General features: G+C 31.1%; 3 protein-coding genes across 9 annotated transcripts in view; 1 reads left to right on the top strand and 2 right to left on the bottom strand.

Moving 5' to 3' along the window:
* Positions 1-16,035, bottom strand: part of LOC127062573 (calcium uniporter protein, mitochondrial) — a 49,131-nt gene extending 33,096 nt beyond the window's left edge. Inside the window, exon 1 of one of the 2 annotated variants that reach the window (XM_050991047.1) lies at positions 15,623-16,035. In XM_050991047.1, the coding sequence (XP_050847004.1) occupies positions 15,623-15,736 (114 nt within the window). In that variant the 5' untranslated portion in view covers positions 15,737-16,035. The remainder of the gene's footprint in view (positions 1-15,622) is intronic. The other variant, XM_050991048.1, reaches the window with a different exon arrangement.
* Positions 16,036-16,627: 592 nt separating this feature from the next.
* On the top strand, positions 16,628-18,993 carry LOC127062572 (putative ammonium transporter 1). The gene is made up of 3 exons (XM_050991046.1): positions 16,628-17,543; positions 17,651-18,445; positions 18,512-18,993. Exons 1-3 carry the CDS (start codon positions 16,827-16,829, stop codon positions 18,530-18,532), a joined length of 1,533 nt encoding a protein of 510 aa, XP_050847003.1. The 5' UTR covers positions 16,628-16,826; the 3' UTR covers positions 18,533-18,993.
* A 20-nt stretch (positions 18,994-19,013) lies between these two features.
* The window catches only part of LOC127062568 (bifunctional heparan sulfate N-deacetylase/N-sulfotransferase), a 278,099-nt gene continuing 273,774 nt past the window's right edge, over positions 19,014-23,338 (bottom strand). For all 6 annotated transcript variants that reach the window (XM_050991036.1, XM_050991037.1, XM_050991034.1 and 3 more), the window contains 2 exons: positions 23,040-23,337; positions 19,014-22,887 (listed from right to left, as the gene is read on the bottom strand). In XM_050991036.1, the coding sequence (XP_050846993.1) occupies positions 22,777-22,887; positions 23,040-23,337 (409 nt within the window). In that variant the 3' untranslated portion in view covers positions 19,014-22,776. The remainder of the gene's footprint in view (positions 22,888-23,039; position 23,338) is intronic.

Raw genomic sequence — 23,338 nt, 5'->3', positions numbered from 1 at the left:
CAAGGATGAAAATTTCACCTTTAAAAACAAAATTAACCTGTCTCTCTGGGGTTTATCGATAAAAAATCAGTAGATTTCACGATAATCCTGATGGACACTTCCCATTGGAACGCACTGTATATCAAAATAAAAATGTATCTTCTTCGTATCAGATATTGAACCATTGAAATGAATTTGTAGCAGAGACTATCAGTAAAAATCGGATTTTCCCGTTCCCGAGAAATATTCTTGAGAAAATTCTATATCGAAAAGACATCGTTTGATTTCAAGAAATTTGATATGCGTATATTGGAAAAAAGAAAAACGGAAGAAAAAAGGCCGATCGAAAAAGATATAGAATTGAAAATGAAACTCGATTTAATTCGATATCGTAAAGCCATTTAAACGAGACACACAATTTCTAAAGGCTTCTTTGAATATGGAAATTTTAAGAGCTACTTAAAATCTAACTCGGAATCGTTACTATGTACGTACGGTTAAGTCCATCTAACGATCCATCTTCCTACTTTGCGAACGATAGGGCTGTTTTCCTAAGTATATTTGAATAAGGGAAGGGAATATAGATATAGTCGCACAACACTAAAGGGTATTTAAATAGTGCCAACGAGGCCATTTTAGTAATATGCTCAAGAGAGACATATAGTGGGAGGAAATGTCGTTGAAAATTCTATCTTAAATTGGGTTAACCTAATCTAACAGTCTTCTACCGATCTTGAATCGAAAGACATTTTCTTCTTCGAAAGGTAACGAAGTATTAGTCTACGTGAACTTTGTTTCAAATGACAGCAGAATATTTTTTCTTCTTTTTATATATATATATAACTTTGAATGAACCCATCGAATCGTGAAGTAATTTTATTGACCTATAAATCATTCGTTCGATCTTAACGATCCTCGCGCTCCTCGAAAAAAAAAAAAAAAAAAAAAAAAAATACTGAGGTAAAGGTTAATTTTGTTGTCAAGGAAGAGATTCACGAACGTTCAAAAAACGTTCACGAACGTGATTGGACCGTATCGTTTAACACGATTACTGTGCACTGACCGGAATGAGATTTCAAAATACGAGCTACTACGTATATCTCTATCTTAGTCGATCCCATTTGTCCTATTTTTCTCGTTCATACTTTATCATTGTGTAACAACAAATCACAATCTCTTTGTTTCATCCTCTCGTATCATCGTGACATCTCAATTTCCCGTTATCAAAACTTTATATTTCTCGTTAGATCGTCGTAGATCGATTTTATCAACTTTAATAGAATTTATTTCTTTAATCATCCCATCCTAGATTATCAATTTCCCGAGATTATTTATTTTATGAGAATATTAACTTATTTCCTTGCGTCTTCGTCGACTAATTATAACTTAGATAACCAGAATTCTATACTATAACTCGAGTATCTCTTGGAAGATAGCCAAAGATATCATAAGCAATGAGATTTTGTTGTTGTTGTTGTTTTCTTTTACATCTGCAGTGCGCTAAAGTATACAAGAAAAGTATGAATTAAATGAAGTGACATTTATGTAGTATTCCCTTGGCAAGAAATTTTCACACAATTTACTACACACATACGTATGTATATATATGTATGTATGTACATACAGATATGAAATGAAACTTTCAAGTTATCCAAATTTACAATTTGTCCAACAATGATCACGAATAATATTTCATCTTCCTATTATATCCAATGGGATGATATATCTCGTTAGAATGCAAATAGGATAACAAGAATTCCAATCAATGATATATCTTACGATAATTATAGTGGCACATCATCCAAACGAAATTCCATTCCTCGGTTACAATGCTATCCACATTTCCTATCTCACGATAGTCGGCTAATTCCAAAATAATCAGTATTAGCAAACACGAGAGAAATTCATTCTCGATCCTCCTCTGAACACCATCGACGATATCTTTGTAAAAAAAAAATTAATATTAAAATTTTTTGAATAAATTACTGTGAGGAAGAAAGAAAAAGGAAGAAAGAAAAGAAAATCTTATTCCGTAAAATAAAAAAAAAAAGAAAGAAAAAAAAAAGAAGAAAAAAAGAAAAGAATTAAACAGAAACGAAAAAGAACGTTCAAACAAATGCAGATGTTATTGGGTGAAATATCGAATCGTGTTTTGAATTTTCATGAGAAACTTCTTTTAGAAACGCCTAACGAAGCAATGTATATTAATGTTAAAAGTACAAGTGCCGAGGTTTCTTTTCAACATTTCGATCTGGAGTTTTCACTGGCAGGGTCATAAAGTCGCAACCTTATAGAATATGCACTACCCATTTACGTTCTATCACAATAATGTTGGTTACATGACTCGATCTATGTACTTCCTTAGCACTATTTCAAACGCCATTTTGCTCCCATACTAAATGTAAATCCCTCCTTTTCCGTCATCTAAAATTATAAATAGGTCTGCACTCAACAATCCGTTAACCACAATGAACAAGTTCCCAAAGTACGATTAGAAAGTCATTGTTTATTCCAGTTGTAAGTTTTCCATTTCCTTTCTTCGATCATCGATTATCTAAACTACACGTACAAAACGTATAATATTTTATTATAGATGAACATATCGATAACTAGGCGTATTCGAAACAATCATTTATTCATTCGCTTATTTATTTATTTATCTATATATTTATTTCTTATTCATTTATTTATACATCGAATTTCCTACAGGTAGAATAAATTTCTTATTAATATACAATGATTAAATCGGACAACCGATTATATATATTCGAGGGATATAATATTTATTACGAAAAATTTGCTTAACGCAAATATCAATAACAATATCGATTGGCAACAATTATCGGCGTATCCTACGCAATTCATTTTTACGTTAAAAGAAAGAATATGAAGATAATGAAGGAGTAAAAGTTTTAAAACTTTATTTGCTATGCTAATAACTCGTAATAAGTTTGCATGGAGGAAAATGTGATAGAGGAAATAGAATGTCTTGTATGCAAATAAAAAAGAGAATAAGAAAGACAAAGAAAGAGAGAGAGAGAGAGAGAGAGAAAGAAAAAGAAAGAGAGAGAGAGAGAGAGAGAGAGAGAGAGAAAGAGAGAGAAACAAACAAGAAATTCATTAATCGAGTTCGCTGTTAAGAGAGACGTGTATTTCGAGAGTACTTCTAAATCTAAGTGATATGGAGATGGTAATTCATTTGGCTTGTGTCTCTACGAAGCGTATAATTACTGAAAGGAAAGAGTGTGAGAGAGAAAGAAAGAGAGAGAGAGAAAGATAGAGTAGAAAATGATATAGGAAGGGAACAGGTTTTATCCGATATGCCTGCATGAGGACGTTCGATCAATCGAACGAGTAATTGGCCGTTCGTTTATGGGTCAGTCGGGTAAGCAAACATATAGGGTGAAACTGTTAGTATCGGCTCGTAAAAAAAGCAAAGATAAATGAACCAGTATTGCTCCCCCTCTCTCTCTCTCTCTCTCTCTCTCTCTCTTTCTCTTTGATCGTGAATTATTCACGAGAAAACAACAGTTTTGTTTTGTTTTGTTTTGTTTTGTTTTGTTTTGTTTTGTTTATCTTTTTTGTTCATTTTAATCACACCGATCTCATTGCTCGTTAATGGTAATTAATCTTTTTTTTTTCCTTTTTCTCTCTCTCTCACTCTCTCTTTTTTTTCTCTCTCTCTCTCTTTCTCTCTCTATAATTGTTAATTAATTAAATTTGAATTCGTTAAAATAATTATATCACGAAAGTTGGGAGAGCGTGTCAAATTAGATTGGAATATGTCTGACGTCTATCAACGATTCTTGACCCCTCTGTGTTACTATCCATCAATGATTCATCAGCTTAATAACGTCAGTCCTTTGTTCGGTATAAACGCGAAAAATGTGATAAAAACGTGAGTCTTTATATGTACATGTATATAATATGTACATATGTACATACGCGTGTGTGTACTTATATATATATATATACATATAAATACATAACGCATGAGTGAAGATAACGATGATAAGCATGAACGCGTTATTGACCGAAATCCATTTATTTATAGGCACGATTTAAATTATTAGATATTAATAATAATCTTCTTGGAAAATTTTTTATTGCAAAAAAAAAAAATTGCTTAAGCGAACGCGAGAAATCCATCTTTCGTCTGTAACAAACGATACGATATTACCCAACGATAAGATATCTCTTTCTTATATCTACTATCTCATTTATTATAAAATTTGTAAAATTGTATAAGTAAAAAAAAAAATGTTGATAAACGAATGTTATACAGTTAACTGACACTTTCGTTTTATCTCATATCATTATATAATATTATGATATGGAATATTAAAAAAGATTTGCTGACTTGGTAAATCGATAATAATGTACTTCTTTTTACCTCGTAATATCTGACAGGCCACTCCTTGAAAAAGAAAAAAGAAAGAAAAAAGAAAGAAAGAAAGAAAGAAAGATATTTTACGACGTAAGATATTTTCTTTCTCTTTTTTCTTCTCTCTCTTTCCATTTTTCGGCACTAAGATCTTCCAAATAAAAAGTTTTTACGTCGGGCATATTTACTCTACGTCAATGTCGTACAATGTCCTTGTTAAGACTATAATATTACTACCTTGTTATTTCTTCGTTCCTTCATTTTTTCTTTCTCCACTTTTTCATTTTTTCCATGCCACTGCTCTACCCCGTTGCCATTTCTTTCCTTCTTTTTTTTCTTTATCTCTCCTCCTTTCTCTTCTCAAATATTAAAAAAAAAAAAAAAAAACCTCATCTTTCATTCATCTTTCTCCGTAAGCTCGCGAAGAAAAAAAAAACCAAAGAAAGAAAGAAAAAAAAAGACAAAACAAAAATAGATAAAAGTTTCGTCGAAAGCGCAATTTAAAGATCAATCAATATTTTCATTAATTGAAAAAAGAAAAAAAAGAGCACGAGAAGAGGGAAAAAAATAAACGTTGCACCCATTAAAATAATATTTCCATTATGTAATCGTTCGTTTCTGGTCGGATACGCTGTAATTAACGAGCACTGTTTAATCGCTTTGAGAGATACATATTTAATAAAAGGATTAAAAAGATCGAGGAATTAAATGGAACATTTATCGAGTGAGCCAGAGGTGGTGAATCCATCGCCATAAATTTTTTCTTTATGTTAGCAATAATGTCAACGCTTGTAGAAAATGTTTTCTATGTTGTTTGCTCTATACTTAGGGCGGTACGATTAGAAACATTTTTTTTTTTGTTTATTTCGTTCTAGCCCAATTGGCATTGTCGTGGGCGTTGGTGTTGGCACGTTGTCAAGAAACGTTTCTAAATTCGTACTATTCGCGCGAGCAAATGATTCTTTTCCTTTTGGTTTTCTTTCTTTCTTCTTCTTTTATTTCTCTACACCTTGATGATTCTCTTCCAACCACCATCCCCACTTCTCTTCTCTCCAATTTCTAACTTTAAATCCTTTCCAACAAATATTCTTCCGTTCGTTTAATTTACTTTGAATTTCGTATGTTTTAATTCAAACGAGCGAAGGATCTTTCCTTCTCCTTCTTTTATTTTCTTTTTTCCCGCAGCTTTATATTTTCTTAATCTCCAACTAACTTAAAAACTTTTAATTATTTTAATAACAATTTTCTTACGACGTAATTTTCTCTCCTTCTTCTTCTTTTCTTTTTTTTACTCTCTTTCTTTCTTTTCAAAGTCAACGTTAAATAAATTTGCGTGTCGTTTAGAACGGATCTTGAATGCATCGATTAAACGTAACACGCAATCCGTCGGAAACGCCTACCACCGTTTTAATGAGCAACAGAGTCTCGTGTAACGAAAGGAGAACTAAGTACGGAGAGACTGAACGAAAAAGTGAACAAACCACCAATTTCGGTTATTTTCTTAATAATGTCAATTAAGTGAAATTCGATGTTGTTGCTGTTGTCGCACTCGTATCAGCGAATAAGTTTTACATGAAAGTTTTCTAACGTGACTTTTTGAAAAAACCGGAAGAATAATACTGGTTGCGATTGCGAGGTCTGTAATATTGTGAGATAACACATACGGAAAAAACACAGACAGAAAGAAAGGCGAGTTATATAAAGAAATTTAGATTTAGATAAATTAATGGGCCATGTTGAGACGTCACGTTGAATATTTTAACGATTACTATATTTTTCAATTTATTATTTAATTATTAATCTATTGTTTAAATTTGTATTACTTAAATTTATTATCACTTCAATTATTATTTAAATTCATTATCATTTAAATTATTACTTAAATTTATTATTTATTCTTAAGTTATTATATTTATTGATCAAGCGTGACGAGTTATCTAGTAAATTAGATTTTTGATTATTTCGTATTTCTCGAGAAAAATTTTTAACGTTGTCGAAGAGGAAGAATCGAGTGCCTTCTACAACTGGGGTCTGTAGTTGTATAGAGAGGGAAGCTGCAGTGGAACAGATCGATGACCATGGCGCCTGCCGCAGCGTCCTCGGTCTGGAACCCCTTTGAATAAACCTCCTAACAGCCCTAACAACGTGTATATGTGTAGGGCCTGTCCTTTTCACCAACGAGCTAACGTTTAAACAGCTTTCAGATATTTCCCCTGCTTGTAGTAATTATCGGTAAACACGAACTATACCGTTTAAACGTGAATTCCATCCGTGAACTTATTCCTCTATGTACTAGATTGCAAATAAAGAATTTCGACAATTTCTCAATCTTCTTTGTTCGTCTGTGACCAATGAAAAAAGAAGAAAAAAGAAAGAAAAAAAGAAAAAAAAACGAAGATAATCAACATTTGCGAAGGAAAAAATTAGTGTTTAGTTAAAAAATTGTTAATGTTTAGATAAAAATTAGTTAAAAAATTATTAGTTCCCGTTAAATGTACGTGAATATTTTTTTAAAGTGCGATAAGGTTTTTTCTTTATATATTAATTTATATATGAAAGTTTTCAATAAATTCTATCGATTGTATCTGTCTTTCCGCCTCTTTTTTCTTATTGTCTTTTTTTTATTTTGTTTAATAAATATCTATTTAATAAATATAACGTTTACCAAATATTCTTCGAATTTCAGTTTCTCTTGTTTTCATCAACGATTCAACAATATTTATCAAAATTATTACATCAAACGCATATTTTATATATATATATATATATATATATATATATATATATATGTATGTATATATAAACACGTAGAGAATGCTGGACAAAGTTAATGCTTCGCTTAAGGGTATATTTACATTGTAGGATAACATAATGACGTAACTTGATAACGTTGGAGAAAGATAAGCTATCTGTTTCTAAGCTCACTGATTTTGTAGACGAATTAGAGAAATATTACTCTATAAATTCTAATCTAATTCTAATTTATAATGAATATAATTATTGAAAAAAAAAAAAACAGACAAAGATAATAATACTAAAGAATAAAGCAAGACAAATACATACATATATATTTAAGTAGAGTTCCATTTTATACGAGTTTTTAATCAATAAATGTTACGAATCAATTTCAAATGTAAAAACTTACCAAGTCCTGGTTTGCCAACTTTTCTAATAAAACCAAGAAGCATACGACTCACAAACAGACTTTCATTATTTCACCGATACAAATACAAATACTCCTTCCGAACTTTAAAATGTGACCACCTTGTTACTATATTTGAAACTCAGAAGTCGTTTTCGTTCTTTTGCAAGGAGTTATTAAAATGTTCGCAAAATTCGGAGATCTAACTACGAGATTTTATATCGTTGTAATTTTTTTCCAAGGATCCTTCACGAGTCTCTATTTCTTTTCTATTTTTTTCTTTTTTCTTTTTTTTTTCAGTCTTTCGTGTGACTTGAAATGTTAAAAAATTTCGACGATCTTTTAATTATTATCACTTTTATAAAAATAAAACGAACAATAAGGAATGGGTCCAATTATTTAGAAAATTATTTTACCGTTCGTTGTAAAACTTGGCGTGAAATTCTCAACGATATACGCGCATTTTCTTCTAACTATATCGAACATGACAGTAATGCGCGTTCTACTTTCCGCCAAAGTAAGTACGGTATTCCATACGAATCTACTATCTCTATCTATCTCTCTCTCTCTCTCTCTCTCTCTCTCTCTCTCTCTCTCTCTCTCTCTCTCTCTCTCTCTCTCCTTCTCTTTTCGTCTTTCTCTCTTCCCCTTTAATATAAGTTCAAGATACAAACTCGAGAATGGATGACGACTATGACAATAATAACTAAGAAAACTAGAAATTTTAGGGACGTACGGAGATATTAAATTTTCGGGTCAACCTTACACTTGTATACACCTACAATAGGAAACTAGATAATACAAACTAAATTGCGTCATTCATTCGTAAATAAAAAATTATATTCGTTGAATTAATATAAAAATAGAAATCTTCACATTTCCCGAAACATCGCCGGTCTCGACGATAAGATTAAAATTTAACGATCTATCTTTTTTTTTTTCCTTTTATTTTTTTATCCTTCATTTTTACTTTTATCTTTTTTTTCTTTCTTTTTTCTTTTACACACAATCCATTGTAATAATTTGGAGCATGAAAAGTTTCTACGAAACTTCTTACTAGAAAATCGACTTCGTTCTTATCTAGTAGCATCTTCTTCCTAGACGTTTTACTTAACTCAAATAGACGAACGAAATCCATGACATCCGATGGGTTGGTTTCAAGGATTCCATTTAGAATTTCCTGAGGATTATAAAATAACCTAACAAATTCTCTCAGAATCAAGGAAATTTAAGTTTCGTGCCAGAAACAAGACGTTTCATAATTTTTTCCTTCTCATAAATGTGGATTTTCTTGTTCTCTTTTGTTTTCCTCTTCTTCTATCACCCTTTCACTCTTTCATTCTTTCTCTCTTTCTCTCCTTCTTTCTTTCTCTTTTTCTCACATACTTTTCTATCCTCGAAACACATTTCTCGACTTTATTATAAGGACGTGTTATTTCCTCACTAACCTTATATGGAATCGATTATTATGATATGATTTTGAAATGTACTTTCTTATCGGTTAAAACAGGACGTAACAAGGTCTTCAAAAGTATTTTGTTTTCTATAACTGTACATACGAATTATATTCGAGAGAAAGTATCAACGCAGTGTGATAGTGAAAGCATCGATGAATTTTAAACAGGTGATTATCATATTGATATCTAATACAAAATAAATAAATAAATAAATAAATAAATAAATAAATGAAAGAGAAAAGAAAAAAGATAAAAATCAAATCAAAACCATAGAAAAGAAAAAGAAAAGAAAAAATACTAACGCTGGCAAAACTCGTCTTAATGGTTTCAGTAAACTGGTAAAAGGCCTCGTTGCTCCAATTAAAAGAGGTAATTAGGACACTGGGTTACGCTCAACTCATTACTCATGCATCTTGAATTTTCAAGCACGTTGAATATCTACTTTTCGTACTTTTAAAACTTAATAATATTTTTCTTACGTATACTTAAAGCGTTTCTAAATATTTTTCTTTTTTTTTCATTGTTTATTTATTCCTTTTGTCTTTCTTTTCTTTTCTTTTTTTTTTACGATTACACGACTATAATAATATTCTATGTTAAATATGATTTGCTATTCTACGAGTATGTAGAAATACTATGTTAATTACTTTCTTATAAAATAACAAATAATAGAAAAATCATTGATAATGATTATCCAAGACGAGAATCTATTTATAAAATCATCTTCAATGTCATTGACTTCGTAGAAGCATCTCGATGAATGGACTAATGCGTCACTCTACGTTACGATTTACAAATACGAAACGAAAGATAACGTTCGAAGAATTTCGAATAACTTATTCTCCTCGTTCGCTGACAACGTTCTTATTACATTTCTGAAACGTGAGACATTCGTGTGTCATGATGTTAGAAAAGAAATATCTTCGATTATCTATTTCTTTTTCTTTTCTTTCTTTTATATATATAATTATATGAAGAGATTGCATCTAATACATACTTCGTATAATGCTTTGAATTTTCATTGATGTGGTAACCGAGATAAGTTTCTCTTATGGATAGACGCAATGCGGATCTTTACTCTCGATCAACCGCACTGTTGCATCTAATGAATCACTGACGTCTCGCATGACGTGGATTTAACGTTATCTCGTCAAAATGAAACTTGAAATTATGTATTCGCTCGAGTTGAGTTCCCTTGTAATACGCTCGAACTAAACTCAAGGATGTTGCTCTCTTTGAAATATTTTTTATAGTTTCCGATTCTTCAAAATATATCAATGTTAATATATATATATATAAATTTTATATATATATATATATATATATATATATATATATATAGGTACACATATATTTCAAAATTAGTAAAAAAGTACATAAAATATACAAACATATATGTTCATATGTATATGTATAAAATACACACACGTATGTGAAGTTTTATAAACAGAAACAAATTTATCTTTGAAAGATGTTTTTTAAAATGAAATAAACTCGACGAAAATTCCGTAAAAAATTTTTCATGTAACTACGTATGTACGCTTTATGTGCATTAAAAAACACTTAGTTCAACTACATAGAATGTTGCTCCTAATAACCCTACAAATTTATACAAACGAAAATAAATTTATTACATTTAAAAGGTTTCCCTATTTAAAATTAAATCGACTCTAATGAACTTTCTGTAATACTTTTTATATACATATCTATTGTATTATGAAACATTGCAATTAATTATATATAATGTTGCTACTAATGACACTAACGAGATTAATTCTGCTCTTTTGTTGGATCCAATTACCTATCGCGCTGCCGTTTTAAATGGGATCAGATAATTTCGTAAAGTATTCTAACTGATCGTAACTGTGCGTATAATTAATAAGAATAAGTGCACGCATGAGACTTCTTCCTTTCTCATTGTTCAAAAATTTACTTTGGCTTGAATTTTCATTAAAAATTTATTTTTATGTTTATTTTTTTTTCTTGTTCTTTAATTCGTCGACATAGCGTTGTAAATGATTAAAGGAAATATTTCTTCAATGCAATTGCATCTTCCTTAATTGTGATTCTGGCATTCAACCTTTTGAAAAGAAAAAAAGCGAGAGAGAGAGAGAGAGAGAGAGAGAGAGAGAGATCTTAGAATTGCTTTGAACATTTAATACACATGAAGTAAAGCCAACTAAAGCTTCTATTATTACTATTACTATTATTACACAAAGTGCATACTAGGAAACTAATAATCTGCTTCGTAAAGTATTTAACAGAGCATTAAGGATATATTTTAGTAATATATTTTATAACGAAATAAAATATATTAACAACGATAAAAATATATAAACGCGTTCATAAATTCCATGTATCAATAAAATTTAATCGCCTGATTTATTCGGAAAAATATATAAATATTCTAAGTGTAATTCGTATTTTCTACTAGTTTGTAAGTCTGCTAATATTACTTTATGAGAAAGAAAGTATCTAATGATAAAATAAAAAAGAAAAAAAAATTAAAAAAAAAAGGAAATCTGTCCTAGTTTTATTGTCTGATCATTTATTTCACGGTGAAATATTAAAATGTACTTTCTACATGGTCTAAAAAAAAATTATATATATAGATATAGCTATATGCCTAATGGAGTAATAAATCTACCTACATACACCAAGAGTATTTCTGCTTATAACACTTTTTCTTTTTCTTTCCATTATTCGTTCTAGTATAAAATTTTCTGAACGAGCCCCATCTTGAAGGGGATTGTCGACGTTGGAAGTGACATAAAAAAAAAAAATTTTCCGGAAATGTCATCCTTCGACGGATATATGTTTCTTATATATACAAGCGATATATATATATATATATATATATATATATATATATATATAGCAACTAGCAGCTCGAAAACTTTCTCGAGATGCCAGTGAAAATTCAGAGGACGAGGACATGCCAGATTGAGAATAACGAAATATTTTCAGCTCGTCGATCCGGGAACATCCGAATATTTATAAATGTCGTGAGTGAGACGAGCACGAAGACCGATTTATCTCTCTTGACATTTAAACGGAGTCATCTCAAGTATCCAATCACAAATTATTCGTACAAATTATATTATACGATTTATATCGAAAATAAATTGTAGCTACAAATTATATCTACTTAGAGATATTATACTTAAACCTTTGTAAAGAAATCTTAATTACGATTAACATTATTCTAATATCGATCTATTCACGATCTAAATCTTCTTTTTCTTCGTTAAGATTCGATTTAATACAAATTTAATACGTAAACTAAAACGCGTTATTAGACAGATACAATTCTTATTTCTAAATGATTTCAATAGCAAAATGAAAAGAACAATAATAATGTATTGGCGTGTAACGCGTGTGTTCACTCCAATTTGAAATTCAAATCGATCGTTAAATTAAATGGATGAAATATGCAAATATACGATATACGTATTACACGTAGCCACACCGATTGATCATTTTTATCGTATCATATTTTATCGAAACTACATATACTCAATTATACCAAACAATATGGTCATGATGTTATTCAAAAATTTTCGCTTTTATACACGAAACGTCCCAATTACTTAGAAAATGAATTGCGTGCGATGAACCATGTTAACATCGTTCAACAGTACTTCTCGAATTCGATAATGTCACGAGCTTTCGCAGGTCAATAATCTTGTTACGTTCGTTACATACACAGTTCCACATTACGTTTTCACATGATCTCAAAACGTGAACGTGATTTTCAACACGTTCTATTAAATACGTGCGTGCATTATCTAATTACCTAGAATAAACGACGACGATAAGATTCAATGAACTTTGATGACAAGATTTTTTCTTTTTCTTTTTCTTCGTCGTCGTCGTCGTCTTCTTCTTCTTTCTTTTTTTTCTAATCATCTATTTTTATTTTTTCAATAAATGACCTTTGCGTCCCTCTCGCGCGAGGTCATCATTGAAACGTCCTCTGTCATCACTAGGCTATAGCAATTATTAGTCTCTATGGGAATTACTAGTGACGCGTAATGAGAATATAATCTAATAGGAAACTAACACGTTCGAGATATCTCGTAAATGGATCGCTTTTATGTCGTTCATGGAAAATAAATGAAAAATAATATTTGGTTTCTTTTTCTTTCTCTTTCTTTCTCGCATCTACATACATACACGATCTATCTCTTTATTCTTTGTATCATTAACAATGTTATAAATTAAATAGTCTATTTAAGATTCCTAGTCGAATTATTATCCTAATATTGATAAATTTGTCATTATTGCTCGAAATTACGACGATACGATAAGGACATATTTCCATCCATTTTGAAGTGCTGATAAATGGATTATACCACGAGTATTATTACCTTAGATAACACGAATATACGAATATACAATGTTATTTCCTTTATGAACATGAATTCCATTAGGATTTCCGTATAATTTTCATTGTAATCCACGACTTTTCAATTAATTTAGCCAGACTTTTGTTGTACTTGGAAAAATCAAACGTACGTAGAAACTTTGACTCTTTGGGGAGAGAAAAAAAAAAGAGAGAAAGAAGTGTTCTAACTTCGACTTGTATTTTCTTTTTTCTTTTTTTTTTTTGAGTGACCTCTTTCGAAAAATCAATGAGCTGCAGTTTCTCGAAAAATTTTAGATTAATTTTCTTCTTTCCAAATCATGAGAAAAAAAATAGTTCTCAGGCTTATAGTTATTACAATTTAATTAAAAAAAAAAAAAAAAAATGAAAAAAGAAAAAGATTAGCTAAAAAATCTAGAAAAGGAATAGTTTGTTTTACGAAACACTTAGCAACTTTTTGATTCAACCTATATTTGAAAAATCTAAAAGAAAATAATATGAAATGCGAATGACGGATATGTTATTATATATATATTCTTTCTTGGTGGATATTTATCTACGTGATAAATCGTTTCTATTCTTTTTAAGATGCTGTGACAACAACGAATACATTTTTATTGAAAATACGATGAGATAGATACACAAAGAGAAAGAAAAATAGAAAACACGATCTTTAAATCTTATCACTTTATCATTTAGCACGATATTATTATTACATGAAACTCATATAATTTCTTCGTTCTTTCTTTTATACCGTAACGAAAAAAAAAAGACAAAACAAAACAAAAGTTATAGAGAAAATAAAAAAAAATGAAAAGTAAGAGATAAAAGACATGAAAAAAAAAAGAAAAGATTAATATCTCTTAAAGCAGATTTCCAATTAGAATTTATTCGTAGAGAAATAAAAACGTTTGGAGAAAATGTGCTCCGTTTTGTTATTCGCTCGGGATTTCGTTAATTAAACGACTTCATTTCTTCTTCTTTCAGTTTTTCTTTTCACGAAAAGAAAATATTTCTTCTATTGCATACTCCTCGTGTTCGAAACGACTGTACATGCTTTATGAGCTTGGAATTCCAAGACAGAAAAACATAGAAAAGAGAAAGAGAGAGAGAAAATGAGAGAGAGAGAGAGAGAGAGAGAGAGAGAGAGAGAGAGAGAGAGAGCAAGAGAGAGAGAGATAATGAAAGAAAGAGAAAGAGAGAAGAAAAAAAGAAAAGAAATGAAACGAAAAGAAAAAGATATCAAACGACGATACTATGAGCACGTTAATGGTTTCCACTCGTCAATATGTTAGAACTAACAAAGTCATCATGATTCTAGAGAATATATATATATATACATGTATACATATATATATATATATATATGTATATATAAAAGATATATATACATTATACATGTATATATATGTATATAAGTATATATATATTATATATGTATATATATACACATATATACATCATACATATATGTATATATAAACAAATATATACATCATACAGGTATATATATATATATATATATATATATATATATATATATGAAATTCAAATGTTATATAATAATAATTTAAAAAATCACAACTACTTAAAATTACCCTTATTCGTTGTTTACTATGGCGCGTTCCTATATCGAAAAGACAAACATGTAAATAAATAGTACTCCATAGGTATGGAAGATTCATTTGTTTACAAAATGAATACCAACGTTCGACGCTCAAAATCAAATGTATATAATAAAGTATAAATATTTCAATACATCGTATTAATTTTTACGTTCGAAGTGTTCTATTTTTTTTTCATCAAAACGATCTCGAAGTAATAAAAATCCAATACGACAAATCGTACAACGTACGTATATACGTAAAAGGTTATGGTCGGTTTTAAATGGTCGAGGAGTAGGCAACATTGAAGCAAAGACGAGAGGAATAGAAAGAAAGAGAGAAAGAGAGAGAAAAGGAGTAAAGAAAGAAAGAAAGAGAGAGGGAGAGAGAGAGAGAGAGAAAGAGAAATAGAGAGGGAGCATAATGTAGTCGTCGCTGCATCGAACTATCGTCGTCTTTGTTGGATCCACGCTTTTTCCATATCCTTTCTCTCCCTCACTCTAATATATAATATGTATGTGTATATATATATGTACATGCGTATGTACACGACGTACGGCGGATCTTTCGAGTCGTGTACGTTCGTGAGAGATCGGTTTTCAGTTTATATCAAACCGGCTTGCTTCGAACGAGTTAGAACATTTTTCGAAAAATTACAATGGGCAATAATGAGAGAAACTTTGTACTTACGTGTCGAAAATGACGTGATGTAATTAAAGCCGTAGATGAGACCGTGAATACGCGTGTCGAAACGTCGCACCATCTCGCTAGGAACATTACGCGACAGGAGACCGCTGATGCCATTTCAGTTTCTCTAAAAACGATGACCTTTTCTTCTCTCCTTCTCTTATTTTTCTTTCTTCTTTTTTTCTCCTTTTCCGTTCGATATCTTCTCTTCGTCAATATAAAATAGAAAATTGACGATCGAGATAGAAAATACTTGTAGGGAAAGGACTACTAATGCGATTAAGTAGTACCTTTCCCTTATTTGTTGGCGGGTGACTACTATCTCTATTTCTCTCTCTCTTTCTTTTTCTTTCTTTCTCTCTCTCTCTCTCTCTCTCTCTCACAAACACACGAATAACGCGCGACCGAACACGAACGATCGACGACGCACGACGACGAAGAACAGACTAATCGTCATCGGTCACGGCCGGCATCCTTCGTGCCCTTCCGCGCCGGCTCGCCCGGTGTGTCTCCACTGTACTACTATTCGACCAATCACGTTTCATCGTTTACCGAAGATACACGAATCGGTCGCGCGCTTCCATACTTTGAACGACTATTATAAATATACGTATAAACCGCGCGAGTATATAAATCGTCCAAACGAATTTACGCGGGAATTTGAATGTTTCATATATCGAGTTGTGGTTATTAAAGAAAATTGTACGATCGACGCGCGTTTGATCGTAAATCTTATCGCGCATGTTTCGCGGCAATACGATTTAATCTCTCTTTTTTTTTCTTTCTTTCTTTCTTTCTTTCTTTTTCTGAAGAAGGAACGTTTGAAGGAAATAATGTTTGAATATTTTTCCAACTTTTAGTTTCGTAAGGAAAATATATTTGGAAATTTTACGGGACAATTCTTTTCGTTTTTTATCTTTTTTTTTTGTATAATAAAATATCAAAATGGTTGCGTTAATTATCATCATAAGTTAATATTACAGATAACTGTTTAGCGCACTTATCGAATAACGCTCGTAATATCTGTCAATGCGTACATACATTTTTGTTTCGTTCAAAACGATCCTACATCGCTTTTGTTTTTGATTTTTTTTGTTTGTTCTATTTTGTTTCGCTTCTCCTTTTTTTTCTCTTTTACATTACAATTTGAAATAACGCAGTATCGATAGTACCGACGATCGAGTTAATAAAAAAGCAAGATTACATCATGTATCCGAACGATCTTAACCTTTTCAACGAAACCTTTATCGATCCTTTATTACCAAAAATCAATGGATTTTATTCATATGTATGTTTATCGAACTATGCGAATCGAATTCTCTTGACGATCCTATCGCGAATTGGTTTTGTCCTTTTGCAAATCGGCGCCGTGCCAAAGGGCAACCTGAATTTTATCCTTTTTAAAAATATCCTAGATATCTGCTCTACCACAGTAGCTTATTTTACGATCGGTTTTCTTTTGATCTTCGATGGTGACGCGTACAGCTTTATCTACAGCGATCATTATCCTTACGAGGATTCTACGATAAAGAAGGAAGGATTCCTGATCGGTTGGCAAGTCGTAATGATCGCGTCGGCTATTTGTACAACTAGCATGATCGAAAATAGTCACCTTATATCTCATTTCCTGGTAAACGTACTTTTGGCTGGCATAGTTCAGCCACTCTTAATACGTTGGACTTGGATGCCAGAAGGATGGATATCAAAAGGTAGATTGAATGACGTCAATGTCGTTTATCGCGATCACGCTGGATCAGGAATCGTGCACGTTGTCGGAGGACTGTCTGGTTTAATAGCTCATTTGATATTATCGAAAAAAAGGAGAACTCTAAAGGCTAACAATATCGATCGAATGAATTATTTTAGTTCGTTTCTTTCGGTTATCAATTATTTGGGATTATTCTTGATCTTCGTCGGCCTGCTGGTAATATATAATTTTCTTTATTTTACATATTTATATATATATATATGTGTGTATATAAATTTTGTTTATATTATAGTTTATTTTCATTATAAATTTATTCATTTCAGAGTTTTTCTTCGTCACCGAGGGAAGATAATATATCAAAGACGATAAACATCATTAGTAATAATTTATTAGCAGCATGTTCTTGTTCATTCTTTGTCATAATCATACATATCACATTTCAACGATCTATCGATCATATGACGACTATAAGATGTGCCCAAGGTTTAGTTGCCGGGCCGATTATGATCTCGGCCGCCTCGAACGAATATTCTTCTTTGATGTCCATTGGATTGGGTTGTTCAGGAGGAACTATTATTTACCTGACATCTAGATTTATCTTTCATAACGATTTGGAAAATCATTGCAATGTCATAGCAACTCATTTGGTTTGCGGATTAGTGGCAACCGTCTTGGCACCAGTCTGTATATTAGATAAAGATTCAAATATACGGACTGTCTTATTAAATTTTTCCTGGCAATTAATTTCTTTAATCGCTTTGTTGGTATTAGTGACCATCGCGTTAACACCATTATTTCTAATTTTAAACGCTTGCGGTCTTGCCAAACACAATTCGGAAATTTTCAAAATAAACGAATCCGCTACTACGATTACTCTTGAAATGAAAAAAGATTTATCCGATAGAAATATTGGGTATAATAAAAACGAAGAATCTATAACAAATAACGAAAATGTATTTTCCTTGGAATTTTCCGGCGATAATAGACAACCCAGAAATGAATTATTACGATTGGAGGAGGGTCAATTTATAAAAGAAAATTATTTGAACGGCAAGCTGTCCATTGTGAAAAATGAAAAATTGTCTGACCCTTTGCAATCATCAGGTCTGCATCGTCGAGTAAGTAATTAACAAATAAAACATTAAATTTATTTAGATTAAAATTATTCGTTGCGATTATCACAGGAGGAAGAATACACAAATTAAGACATATATATACACTTCCGGGGTACGGTTTGACGTCTTCACAAAATCAATTTGCTGTTGGCGACAGGATCGATATGGATCATTTCAATAATAGAAAATATTTTTCCGAAATGAATTTGCAAAATTCTAAAGACAATTTTTATATCTATGAAGAAATTCAAAGGGAACGGTATTTAAATTGTCACGTTGACATTAAGGAGAACAATGATAATGATAATGATAATGACAATGATAATGGTAATGATAATGATATTAATATCAATGATAATTATCAATTACGGAGAACTCAAAAATTCATGAACTTGCGCGAAGAATTGGATAAACAGATGGAATACAACGAGTCTGTACAGAGAAAAGAATTTCTTATGGACCTGATCGTATAATATGTAATTTATGAAATGTGAAAGAAAATAAATGAATATGTTCTTCCGACATTTTATGGTATATTGTCGAATTAAAACGAAGCAAAAGCAAAAATATATAAGTTATCTCAATTGTTTTATATTCTTCAAATGTGATCGATGTTCTCTCTCTCTCTCTCTCTCTCTCTCTCTCTCTCTCTCTCTCTCTTTCTCTCTCTCTCTCTCTCTCTCTCCCTCTCTTACCACCATTTTAAATAATTATTTTATTAGAACTTATTGACTATACCGTACAGTTATTACAATATTTTACAATAGATTAATCATAAGTTAAATAATTCAAGGTCTTATTAACGTGTCGTACACACATTCTAAACGCATTTTTTTTGTAAATCTATGACAACGGCGATTCTTCGCAATTCGTAACAGTCTATTAAAGCGAAACGTTTCGAAAGTGCTTTCTTCTTTTTCATTATGTCTTTCTTTTCTTGATATACAATACAAAATTGAAAATAATTCCGAAATCAAAATAATTAGTAATATTTTATTACTATATTGATCGACATTTAAACAACAACAAAAATTCATATACATATACATACATACATACATACATACATATATATATATATATATATCATTCTGATTTATACGATACACGGAAATCGTAAGTCATGAATTATAAAAATTAATTATCATTCGTTAAGGAGAAAAAAAAGAATATATATCATTTTGAATAATAAATTCATTGAAATTAATTAAAACGAATAAATAATAGAATTGAAATAATAGCACTAAACTATTAATCTTGTTTGTACAATTCGCAATATGGATATCATTATTTCCATGGGGTTTATGTTTCCGTTTTGGTTTTGTCACATATTATTGTCAGGCGGCGATAAATCATAAAACTGTTACGGCCGCCGTGCCGAATGAAATTTGAATAACATTAACTACAAAATCCAACGTGTGTATGTGTATGTGTGTATGAGTATGGATGTGTGTGAGCGCATATGTGTATGTGTTATCACTTCAATATGATAATACAATTATTATATACAACACGATAAAATGGCACGATTCGACAAAACATATCGATCATTTGTATAATAATAATCCATTGCTGATACTAATAATTATTATATCATTATAATCATTATTATTATAATTATTATAATTATAATTATAATTATTATTATTATTATTATTATTATTATTATATTATTATTAATAGTAGTAATAGTAGTAATAGTAGTAGTATCATTATTATTGTTATCGTATTAACAAGAAACTTTGTACAAGGTTTTCGTTAAAACGCCGGATGGCACAATTTAACGGCAGTATAAAAATGGAAACAAACTATACAAACGTAACAAGATCGTAATCAGATAAAATACCTAAAGATAAATATGGCCAAATGAATTGCCGCATTAGAAAAAGTAAATTACTCGTTTGACGACGTCATTGTACTAAAAGATTACGAATACCGAACTTTTATCCATTTTTTGTTGTTTCGTTTTTCTTTCTTATTTTTTTTTGTTTTGTGTTTTTTGATGCTCGATTGCTCGTTTTGGACGGGAGCCTCTACTTGTTTTAGGCTCGTGATTCTCGATAATATTTTTTTTTTATCAAATTTGTATATGTGTATGTGTACGCGCGCGCGCGCGCGCGTGTGTGTGAATGTATTTTTGTTATATCGATATTTTCTTAATAATATCATTATACTGATTTCTTCTTTTTTCCTTTTTTTAAACAATGTTATAAAAAAGATCTACAACAATGACGTAATACAAATATTTCGGTAAACGTAAACAATATAAATCCTTTCATCGTCAAATTGCATTAAAATTGAAATATATTTATGATTACAAAGTGGGTGGGTAGGTGGGTGGGTAATGGGTCGAGGATATACAATGAATAAATTAAAGAAACGTTTATATACAATGTACATCGTGTATATAGTAGCACTATTCTCGATTGCAAAAAAAAAGTCGTATAAGTAATGTAGCCTTCTTGTTTCACAAATACTCTTTTTTCTTTTTTCTTGTTTTCTTTTTTTTTTCGGAGAAAGTACAAAGTAGTAGGTGTTTGATCGTACGTTTCCAAAACGAGCAAGTAAATCTTCATTATTATCGACTGATTGCTGTCGTAAAAAAAAAAAAAAAAAAATTCAGAATCAAAGAAACGACAGACAAATAGATTGGACATACTGCTATGGGATGACATTACAGCAATTCTCTCGATATAGATTTTTTTTTTTTCGTTTCCTTTCATTTTCTTTTACATCCGTTACACATTTTGATTTTAAATATCATTTACAAACACGATCGAATGTCCAAACCTTGAATATGTATTTTTTCAAACAATGTATTTGTTGAAAATGTAGCAGAATTTCTAAAGTGTTCATTGATTATTGCAAGCGAGTACGATGGATCTCATTTTGCACAGACGACGACGCAACGACTATAACGACGTTACGTTATCGAAAATTTCCAAGTTTTCATCCCAAAAGCCTCTTTCTATAATTGATCTAATATATTTTATTTTATTTTATTTCAATTTTTTTTTTTTCGTTAAATCTAATATGTTACACCTACGCGTTGACATCAAAATAGTGTATTACAATATTACATTAATATACAAACGGACGCGATCATACACCTCTTATTGATCTTTCCTCTTCGTCGGTACCAAGAATAGTATTGTCAAAATATACAAGAATCATGATCGATTTCAAATATCCTTATACAACGAGAATTAACATACACTGTGTCTCCGAAAGTAGATGGGCCCGAAAGGAAAAAATCTGAGAGCCCAAAAGTATGCGTTATTCGCTTGGACGATCTTTCATGTGACAGTAAAAACGAACGATCGATCGTTTGATCCACAAACGTATATTTCGAGAAGTAAATTTGTTTGTTCGTTCGTTCGTTGGTTTGATCGATCGATCGATCGATCGATCGTTCGTTCGACCGAGGATAAATCTCTTTAAACACGGTAACGCGTTTTGGACAGATCATCATACCTCGATAGAATTAAGTTGACGAACTCTTCGAAATACGAAGTTTGGTTCAGAAAGAACATAGTTTCATGGCGTTCAGATATTTCTTTTTATATATCATTCTCGATATTTCATAATTCAATCGTAATGCATATTTCCTTTTACAAAATAATTTCATTCGTTGTTCGTCAACGATATTTTTTTATTTCTCTCTTTATTCAGTTATTTATTTATATCTTTTCTTTCCTCTTTTCTTCTTTTTGTTTTTGTTCTTCCCTCAAAAAACATTTCACTGAAGAGCGAACGCGTTCATTCAAAAATCTTGCGCGAGAAATGAAGCGACGATAGAAAAATATAGAGGCATTCTTTGAAAAAAGTATGCTCCTTTTAAAGGCCAAAGATAATCGGTGTTGACTGAACGTCAATAGTTCGATATAAGATTTTCTTTCTGATCCAAACGAAGTAAGAATTATCAAGATATTGTTATCCTGATAACAATGAAATCAACGCAGATTATGTCTGCGGGTTTTAGAGTTGGCCGAGTCTGGCCTTCCTGACTTTTAATGACGCAACAACGATAATAATAATTATATTATTACAATATAACGTTAATAATAGTACTATTAGCTTAACAACGATCGACAGTTACGGTTAACGTAACCGTATAATCGCTTAGTGACTAGCTTTCCAGGCTTTCACCGATTTAGGCCACTCCACTGGTTATGGTCCTTCTCCCCGATTAGGATGTGTAGTCCAGCGAAATATTTACATGTACAAATAATTTACAAGTCTTCCACCAATAAACGACGTATCTCGTGTACGGCGGAAGCAAGAATCCAGGCTTGAAATCGAGAAATAGCTGTGTTTCAAGTGATCGGCGTTTGCTAGGTCATCACCGTGTCGGTAAGATCTTCCTTAAGCCATTGCGGAATCGTTCTGGATCCAAGTCGTTTTAATAATTTTACAAGGGCGGTGTTGTGTGACAAGTAATACCTCTAGAAGAAAAAGAAAAAAAAAAGAAAGAAAGAAAGAAAATCAATAAAAGTAGAATATTCTAGATTCAAACGAATTATGACTGTGTTATATATATATATATATATGTACATATATATGTTTTTTTTAGAAGAAAAACATTATTGCAACTGACTTGCAAGAATTTATAGGATTTATCCTCCATAGGTGGATACTGACGTCCTTTGCTCTTCCCAAGACACTTCGTACGATCCTCGTTGGTAACTTGACAAAAGAATCCCTTTTTAGGATCGTACCTAAGATGCGACGAATAATTAAATGCCGGAGTGATTTTGAGAAACCTTTGCAATTCGTGCAACGTTTCGACTGGATTTTGTCGCAATTGTTCGCCATCGATGATATGCAATTGCTGTGGTGGATAAAACGATAACCATCTTTCCAAATGTTGCGCATACTTGCCGGGATTGAGGCATC

This window comes from Vespula vulgaris, chromosome 3, assembly GCF_905475345.1.
Source record: "Vespula vulgaris chromosome 3, iyVesVulg1.1, whole genome shotgun sequence".
NCBI classification, from domain to species: Eukaryota; Metazoa; Arthropoda; class Insecta; order Hymenoptera; family Vespidae; genus Vespula; species Vespula vulgaris.
This window is presented reverse-complemented; position numbering and strand designations above follow the sequence as displayed.